The sequence below is a fragment of the Oryx dammah genome, unplaced genomic scaffold (genome assembly GCF_014754425.2).
Source record: "Oryx dammah isolate SB20612 unplaced genomic scaffold, SCBI_Odam_1.1 HiC_scaffold_28, whole genome shotgun sequence".
Taxonomy (NCBI): Eukaryota; Metazoa; Chordata; class Mammalia; order Artiodactyla; family Bovidae; genus Oryx; species Oryx dammah.
This window is the reverse complement of record NW_024070212.1, coordinates 108,626,493-108,635,796: the sequence shown is the minus strand read 5'-3', so window position 1 is coordinate 108,635,796 and position 9,304 is coordinate 108,626,493. Positions and strand designations below refer to the sequence as shown.

The 9,304-nt window shown below is 48.4% G+C and overlaps 1 protein-coding gene across 2 annotated transcripts; it reads right to left on the bottom strand.

Moving 5' to 3' along the window:
- Positions 1 to 1,036: 1,036 nt before the first annotated feature.
- On the bottom strand, positions 1,037 to 5,326 carry SMIM12 (small integral membrane protein 12). Of its 2 annotated transcripts, none has more exons than XM_040231754.1 (2): positions 5,241 to 5,326; positions 1,037 to 1,976 (listed from the first exon to the last, which is right to left on the bottom strand). In XM_040231754.1, the coding sequence occupies exon 2, from the start codon at positions 1,969 to 1,971 to the stop codon at positions 1,693 to 1,695; it is 279 nt and encodes a 92-aa protein (XP_040087688.1). In that variant the 5' UTR covers positions 1,972 to 1,976; positions 5,241 to 5,326; the 3' UTR covers positions 1,037 to 1,692. The 2 variants fall into 2 exon arrangements, with proteins under 2 accessions (XP_040087688.1, XP_040087690.1); XM_040231756.1 differs by lacking the exon at positions 5,241 to 5,326 and adding an exon at positions 4,970 to 5,180.
- Between the last annotated feature and the right edge of the window lie 3,978 nt (positions 5,327 to 9,304).

Here is a 9,304-nt window from a genome sequence, read left to right as displayed (position 1 = left end):
ACAGCCAGAACCTCACCTGTTCAGCTCTACCTTCACCCACCTGTTAACACCATCAGGCCTCAGATATTGCAGTAAGAAGCAGGACAAACGCCCTCCCCCTTTTAAGGTAGTTCATTCTTCATCAAATACACTACTTGCCTTTGCTCACTCGGGGTGAAGGTCAGCTGACTTCATGAGGCAACAGGTCTGCTCTCTGCTCTCACCCTCTCCAACCTCACGGACAACATCTTCAGTGGCAGCATTTAGTATAAGCTCCAGCTGCCCTTCAGGACAGACGTTCAGCTACTATGCATTAAGAACCTTAAATTAATCATCCCACTTAATCCAGAATGCCATTTACTGTTCCTACCCCTTTCCTGTATTCCAAAATGCAGGAAAAGCCTCATATAAGATACTCTTGGCAGTACTTCTGAGTGAACAATCAGAAACAACCCAAATGTCCAGCAATAGGGAAACAGTTAAAAAACAAACTATGCTATAGTCCCACTTGATGGGCAACTGAAAACAATTAGGATTATGAAGACCATATGATGAGATGGAGAAGTAATTCTGATATGAAATACTATGTAAAAAGAGAATATAAAATTACATGTACAGTAATGACAAGTAACTAAAATCAACTAGGCCAAGAATTAATGAAAATACCAAAATGTTACCTTTTTATCTGTACTAGAGAACTCAGAGTGTGGGTAAGCATTTTTCAAACCCCCTACCAAATATTATGTATATATTCTTTTTATGTGTGCATAAGAGTATGAAGTTGGAAAATTTGATGTTGTCGAGCTCCGTCGTCTACTCTAATTTAGACTTTGAAAGTCTATAAGCCTCTTGTTATCGTGATAAAAAGGCCCATGGGAACCCGCGCCTCCAGGACTTACCGTCTCCAGGATCCAATGCAATCACACTAGTAAAGCAAAGCTCCAGGGCCCTGAAGTCCTTAGTTAAAGGCCAATGTTATCCTACCTGGAGATGTCTGCACTTACATAACTCCTAAGGAGACCCCAAACATCACCTGGAAGATAGGATTAGATCAAAATGGTTCTCAGACGCCACTTTAATCAAGTTTTGCACTATACAGTAATAGGCAGGGTGGTGAAAGATGGTGATTCCTTTCAAGCTAATTCACCTGCCCCAAGGCGAACAGTCTGGGCTCCCAAGAACAGAAAATGGCGTTCCTTCCCAGGGGAATCCCCTCCCTGAGCTGCCAGGACAGGATTTCCGGGAGAATGAGCACAAAGGACAGGGCAAGCTAGTTAAGAGAGCCAGGTAGATCTGTGAACTCTTGCCAGTGCAAACCGGAACTAGGCATGAGGTACCCCACCACTCCAATCCCAGCCACTCCCACTTGAGGCCAAACTGCCTCCCCGCCAGGACTGACGGCCAGTGTTCACTTGGTAACTCTCCCCGCAGTGGTGCACCCAGCAGCGCAGAAGCCTCAGCAGTCGTGGCCACCATCCAGCTGAGGCAACCTGCAGGCCAGAGCCCTCCCAGGCCTTCCTCCGCACTGGCCCCTCCGCTTCCAGTGTGTCTGCCTCGCCATAGCAGAGCAGCCAGTATGTGGGTGGCTGTGGGGGGTGGGAGGGGCCAGCAGCAGCAATGAAGCAAATCAGACGTGGGTTCTGGGGCTGCGCCGACGTGGCAGCAGGCCCGGCCACGGCCCGCAGAAGGCCCCTCAGGGCCCTGGGTCCTCCATTAGTTCTTCTCCGGGCGGTTTCTGTTCAGGACGGCTTTAGGAGCAAACTCCAGCTTGTCCTTAAGGCTCACCACCTGGGTGTGGTCCTTGCCTAGCAGCTCATCCAGCTTGCGGTCCTCCCGACGCTCTGAGATGCTCTTCTCCTCCTCCACAGGCTGTGGCTCCTTCCCCCTGATGAACCATTCCAGGTGGTAGCCCACAGCCCCGACCACGAAGGCCACAGGAAAGGTGACATAGGGAGCATAGGTGCGCACCGCGGTCCAAAGCACAGGCCACATGGCATCTGCAGGAGAGCACAAGGCCATTAGGGAGAAGAGCACCCTCCCCTCCAAGCATGGACAACCCACGACGGTGCTCCGCTTACCAGGCGGCCTGGCACGACAGACTGAGCATCCGCCCCACGCGGAGCAACGCAAGAGCGCACCCCACTTTATGCAACAGTGGGGTCCCTGAAACGATCTAGGCAATGTCAGAAGATCCCCCTGCTAGGGAAGAGGGCGAAAGTCTATTTTATGGACTACACTCTTTGACAGTTATGCAACCATGTATGGCAGTGTTCCCCACAAGAGACCCTCTGAGCCTTACCTAATAAAGCTTCAAGCCTGCTGGTGACCCCAGGCCCTCCCTGCACAGTTTGCCAACATTTCAAGAGTCGATAAGAGCCTTCCTTTGCTCTATACAATTTCTCCATCAGCAGAGCTAGCCACCCCTTCCCCACTACACACAATCCCACCATGAGTCTCTTGTCCTTTGCCCCACGTAAAGAAGAAGGAGCATATTTAGGCAGCCAAATCCATTACCCAACCAGTCTGGATTTTAGGTAAAGAGATAATGGTTTTTTCCTATTCTGAACCTGACTTTCCTGACTAGATGAACCTCTACAAATCTGCTGGCCAAACCCCTTTCAAAATACACTCTCTTCAACCAAAGCCATATCCTCATATTTACATAATAAGCTCTTGAAAATATCACCAACCCATTATACATTCTCTGGACACACTAGAACTTGAAAATGAAAATTCTATGGTTTTTTTTTTTTTTTAAAGAAAAAAAAACACTGCACAGAACTTCCCTGGTGATCCAGTGGTTAAGATTCCATGCTCCCAGTGTATGGGGCCTGGGTACGCTTCCTGGTCAGGGAACTAGATCCCATATGCGGCAACTAAGAGTTCAAATGCCACCAACTAGAGATTCTGCTTGCCACAACTGAGGCAGCACACAGCCAAATAAACAGCAGTTGATAAAAGAATCTGCCTGCCAATGCAGGAGACATGGGTTTGATCCCTGGGCCAGGAAGATCCCCTGGAGAAGGAAATGGCAACCCACTCCAGTATTCTTGCGTGAAGAAGTCCATGGACAGAGGAGCCTAGCAGGCTACAGTCCATGGAGTTGCAAAGAGTCAGACACTACTGAGTGACTAACACTTTCACTTTTTTTTTTTTTTTCATAAAACAAAACACAACACTGTACAAGCCATGGCCCTAGAATTTCCAGAACTGAAGACAACACCAAAATAATGTAAAAACACACAAAGTGGGTCACGCTAATGGCCATTCAGTCTCAAATGATTATTATTAACAATTATCAAGGACTACTCACAATTATCAGAACAGTGATATTCATTTTTATTGTGCACTAAGTGCCAGAGCCTGGGGTAAGCACTCTATATATCCTATCTTCTCTAAAACACAGGTCCACTCTGTGATAGATGGCATTACCAGAGGGTTAAGTAATGTGCCCAAAAGTCTCAACTGAAATATCATTCCTTTTGTACCCCTGTAGATGTTTCCCCAGCTCGGCTGTCTCTGGTCTACCTCACCAAAGATCAGATGACTCTCTCCCTCTCTCTTTGGTTCCAGTTCTCTTTGGAGGAATCCCAGCATTTTGTGGACCCAAGATTATAACGGACCATCACCAGGGGAAAAACTGCCAGAGCAGCTCTGAGGTTGCGCTCTGAGTCCCTGTCTTAACACCAGGCACTATGCCAGACAATTCACACACTAGTCGTCACGTGACCTTCACAGGTGCAGATCACCTCTATAAGGAAGGAATTACTAGTCCAGATTTTTGTTGAAGGCCACAAAGGCTCAGGAACATAACCTTAACTGGCCCAAGATCACCAGAAATGACAAAGCCACTAATTGGAACCCAGGCCTCTCCATCTTCAACACCTCTGTTCCTTCAGCTGGCAAGAACACACTGCAAATAGGTGTATGAGCACACAGTTCGCTCCATGCAGTCCTGTCCGCCTCTTTGTGACTCCATGGACTGGCTTCTGTCCAAATCCTGGTCTTGAAGAGAGCTTCCTGCAATTCTTCCCTGTCAACTTGGCACTTCACTTCCTAAAAGAGCTTCTCTTTTTGAAAACTCTGAGATTTGTGATACACTCAGAGATTTGTGAAATGATAAGGCACCCCTGAAGAATCTCAAACCTAATACGTCTTCATTTTCTTTCCTATCTTGTAAGCAAGTCCTCTGGGAGTAAACACTTTCCCTCAACAGCAACTCTCTGCACAGGTCACCAATTTGTCTTAAAATATATGAAGCATGAGTCCACCGTGTTTTTCTCTCTCATATGCAGCCCAAGGTCTCCCTCTGTGGTTCATATTCTAATCATCCCCAAATAACTTAATCCATTCAACATTTAGAAACACTTTCTTTGTGTCGCACATTGGGCTGGCCTACCCCATTTGTGTGCATTTCTCAAAACACTTTGCGGTCCAAAAGGGCAAGGCCAATGTTTGTGCGTTCCCACTGTGGCCTATCCATCTCCCATCCTTCCCATCCCATCCGGCATTAAACGCTGAAAAAGTTTGTTGAATGAATGAGCAACTGGCCTGTGTAAAACCACCGCAGTCATTCAACCACCCGCCCTTAAAAGGCGGCAGGAACACAGCAGGTGCCTCTGCTGATCACAGGAAGCTAGATACTATAACAAGTCATCCCTAAGGGGTCAAAACGAGAGGCCAAAGTGTCTGGCAAATACCGTGAGGCCTATTTCCAGCCCCGCACGGAGGAAGTCTGAGCAGGAAAAGGTCAAACGGGTTGCGGGGAAACCTGCCCTTGTGCCGGGGGTCCTGGAGGCCCAGTAAGATGAGAAACTGCAGTCAGGAGATTTGAGAACCGCTAACAAGGGCAAAGGAGACCAGACTGGGTGGAAAAATCAATCCTGACCTTCACTGAGACCGGTCCAGGGATGAAAGCACAAGGAGGTCAGGGTCCAAGGGTCTGCCCTTCGCCCTTCTCTGGGTTCCCCGGGCCCGGCCCCTGTCCCACCTGTCTGACCTCGTCGGGTCCGTCCTCACCCACCTGCCTAAGACCGAGAAGCCTTGACAGCTAAGTGTTCGCAGGGCGCTCAGACGCTCACACCGAGCCCGGGGAAGAGAGAGGGGCCATCTCTTCTTCTCAAGCCTCGTCAGGACCAGAGCCAACGCTAGGCATTACCCCTCCCCTAACTCAGAGGTCAAGGCCACGAGGCGTCACCACAGCTACGGGCGGCCCAGCAGCAGCTCCGGAACAGAGACCGCCTGCCGGGACGCGTGCTCACCTGCGCGAAAGTCCGCACACCACGTCCGGACCCCGCCCTCCAGCCGAGCGCCCGGAGCCCAGACACCGCCTCTCCCAGCTGCCTGCGGGGCCTAGCCCCGGGACCCGCCCACTGGCGCCGGCTCCCTCGGAGCGCAATGATTGGCTGAAAGGACTGGGGGAGCTAGGCGCAACCGGCCGCGCCGAGCTGAGAAGCGTACAGCGTCCCCTTCCGGCCGGGAGGTTTCTCAGTGACGTCACCACGGGCTTTCGGTTGGAGAAAGGATTCAACTGATGTTGACTAGGCGGCCCCTAAGACTTTGGTCTGGACACAGAAAAATAAAAAACATGACCCTTGACCTCAAGAAGGGCTCCGCAGAGTAAAATCTAGAACTCTTAAAAACTATTCCGATCTGGGCTAGCTTTCTAGCCGTGTGACATTGGGAAATGTGTGACATTCAGCCGTGTGACTGAGCCTCCTTTCCCTCTTATGCATAGACGTAATAACACCTATTTCGCAGGATGTTGTGAGAGTTGATGAGATAATGTATGCGAAGTGCTCTGCTGGCATATTGCAAGCAGGGAAATAAATTACACTACTGTCAGCATCAGTTCAGTTCGGTCGCTCAGCTGTGTCCGTCTCTTCGCCACCCCATGGACCACAGCACGCCAGGCCTCCCTGTCCATCACCAACTCCCAGAGTTCACTCAGACTCATCTCCATTGAGTCGGTGATGCCATCCAACCATCTCATCCTCTGTCGTCCCCTCCTCCTCCTGCCCCCAATCCCTCCCAGCATCAGGGTCTTCTCAAATGAGTCAGCTCTTGGCATCAGGTGGCCAAAGTAAAGTATTGGAGTTTCAGCTTTAACATCAATCCTTCCAATGAACACTCAGGACTGATCTGCTTTAGGATGGACTGGTGGGATCTCCTTACAGTCCAAGGGACTCTCAAGAGTCTTCTCCAACACCACAGTTCAAAAGCATCAATTTTTCGGCGTTCAGCTTTCTTTATAGTCCAACTCTCACATCCATACGTGACTACTGGAAAAAATCATAGCCTTGACGAGAGGGACCTTTGTTGGCAAAGTAATGTCTCTGCTTTTTAACATGCTGTCTAGGTTGGTCATAACTTTCCTTCCAAGGAGTAAGTGTCTTCTAATTTCATGGCTGCACTCACCATCTGCAGTGATTTTGGAGCCCCAAAAAATAAAGTCAGCCACTGTTTCCACTATTTCCCCATCTATTTCCCATGAAGTGATGGGACCAGATGCCATGATCTTAGTCTTCTGAATGTTGAGCTTTAAGCCAACTTCTTCACTCTCCTCTCATACAAATAATTAAAAGACAGTAACACCTAATTCTTACTTGGCCTGACACCCCACTCCGGTACTCTTACCTGGCAAATCCCATGGATAGAGGAGCCTGGTAGGCTGCAGTCCATGGGGTCACAAAGAGTCGGACACAACTGAGCAACTTCACTTTCACTTTTCACTTTCCTGCATTGGAGAAGGAAATGGCAACGCACTCCAGTGTTCTTGCCTGGAGAATCCCATGGACAGGGGAGCCTGGTGGGCTGCTGTCTGTGGGGTCGCACAGAGTCGGACACGACTGAAGCCACTTAGCAGCAGCAGCAGCAGCATAGCTGATTAATGAGGACTTCCCTGGTGGCTCAGATGGTAAAGCATCTGCCTGCAATGCGGGAGACCTGAGTTCAATCCCTGGGTCGGGAAGATCTCCTGGAGAAGGAAATGGCAACCCACTCCAGTGTTCTTGCCTGGAGAATCCCAGGGCCGGGGGAGTCTGGTGGGCTGCCGTCTACAGGGTTGCACAGAGTCAGACACAACTGAAGTGACTTAGCAGCAGCAGCAGCAGCAACACCTAAGTCTTAGTTGGCCCCCCAGGTGCAAGTAGTCACTCCCTCCTCTGTGTCCCCATTGCACCCTGTACAGATGTCTATTTTATAGCGTATAGAAGTAGAGAAAAAACAACAGAGTGTAGGCTTCATAACACCCCAGCTAGCTCTGCGTCACCACCCGTGTGATGCAGCAGAAACACATACTAAGCCCCCTCCTCTTCCCCCCATAGAGACCACTGTTCCACACCTCCATGCCTTTATTTACACTTTTTCATCTACCTGGAATGCCCTTCCCACCTTTCTTTACCAAAGGAGCTCTGGCTTGTTTTTCAAGCTTAAAGGACACCTTGGTAGGAAGCCTCCTAGATTGCATTATCAGGTTAGATCCCCTTCCTGTACAATCTCAAAGATCTCAATGCTAAGTTCTGACAATGGAGGAGGAGAAAAAGGAACTGATAAAGAATAAAGAAAGGTGTAGGAACCGGGGACTTCCCTGGTGGTGCTGTGGCCAAGACTCTGGGCTCCCTATGCAGGGGGCCCAGGTTTGATCCCTGGTCAGGGAACTAGTTCCCACATGCTGCAACTGAAAGATCCCTGAAGCCTCAATAATGATCAAAGATCCCGTGCTGCAACTAAGACCCAGAACAGCCAAGTAAATAAGTTTTTGAAAAAGAAATGTATAGGAAACCACTATTAGCAGAAAGTGTTCACTAACTGAATATGTAGAGAGAAGAAAGCTATGACAAACCTAGACAGCATATTAAAAAGCAGAGATATCACTTTGCCAACAAAGGTTCATCTAGTCAAAGCTATGATTTTTTCCAGTAGTCATGTATGTATGTCAGAGTTGGAACATAAAGAAAGCTGAGTGCTGAAGAATTGATGCTCTTGAACTGTGGTGGTGGAAACGACTCTTGAGAGTCCCTTGAACAGCAAGGAGATCAAACCAGTCCATCCTAAAGGAAATCAGTCCTGATATTCATTGGAAGGACTGATGCTGAAGCTGAAACTCCCAATACTTTGGCCATCTGATGCAAAGAACTGACTCACTGGAAAAGACCTTGATGTTGGGAAAGACTGAGGGCAGGGGGAGAAGGGGACGACAGAGGACGAGATGGTTTGATGGCACTGTTGACTCCATGGACATGAGTTTGAGCAAACTTTGGAAGATAGTGGAGGACAGAGAAACCTGGTGTGCTGAAGTTCAGGGGGTTGCAAAGAGCTGGACGTGATTAGCGCTGAACAACAACAACAGAGAAGAGAACAGAATGGCCTACAATAACTAGCCTTCTGTCAGCCAATTAACATTTTCTAGGCATTGCCAAAGCCTTTGACTGTGTGGATCACAATAAACTATGGAAAATTCTGAAAGAGATGGGAATACCAGAACACCTGATCTGCCTCTTGAGACACCTATATGCAGGTCAGGAAGCAACAGTTAGAACTGGACATGGAACAACAGACTGGTTCCAAATAGGAAAAGGAGTATGTCAAGCCTGTATATTGTCACCCTGCTTATTTAACTTATATGCAGAGTACATCATGAGAAACGCTGGACTGGAAGAAGCACAAGCTGGAATCAAGATTGCCGGGAGAAATATCAGTAACCTCAGGTATGCAGATGACACCACCCTATGGCAGAAAGTGAAGAGGAACTCAAAAGCCTCTTGATGAAAGTGTAAGTGGAAAGTGAAAAAGTTGGCTTAAAGCTCAACATTCAGAAAACAAAGATCATGGCATCTGGTCCCATCACTTCATGGGAAATAGATGGGGAAACAGTGGAAACAGTATCAGACTTTATTTTTTGAGGCTCCAAAATCACTGCAGATGGTGACTGCAGCCATGAAATTAAAAGACACTTACTCCTTGGAAGAAATGTTATGACCAACCTAGATAGCATATTCAAAAGCAGAGACATTACTTTGCCAACAAAGGTCCATCTAATCAAGGCTATGGTTTCTCCAGTGGTCATGTATGCATGTGAGAGTTGGACTGTGAAGAAAGCTGAGCACCGAATAATTGATGCTTTTGAACTGTGGTGTTGGAGAAGACTCTTGAGAGTCCCTTGGACTGCAAGGAGATCCAACCAGTCCATTCTGAAGGAGATCAGCCCTGGGATTTCTTTAGAAGGAACAATGCTAAAGCTGAAACTCCAGTACTTTGGCCACCTCATGTGAAGAGTTGACTCATTGGAAAAGACTTTGATGCTGGGAGGGATTGGGGGCAGGAG

Coding starts and splice junctions, on each gene's coding strand:
- SMIM12 (XM_040231754.1), bottom strand. CDS start 1,971: ATGTGGCCTGTGCTTTGGACCGCGGTGCGCACCTATGCTCCCTATGTC.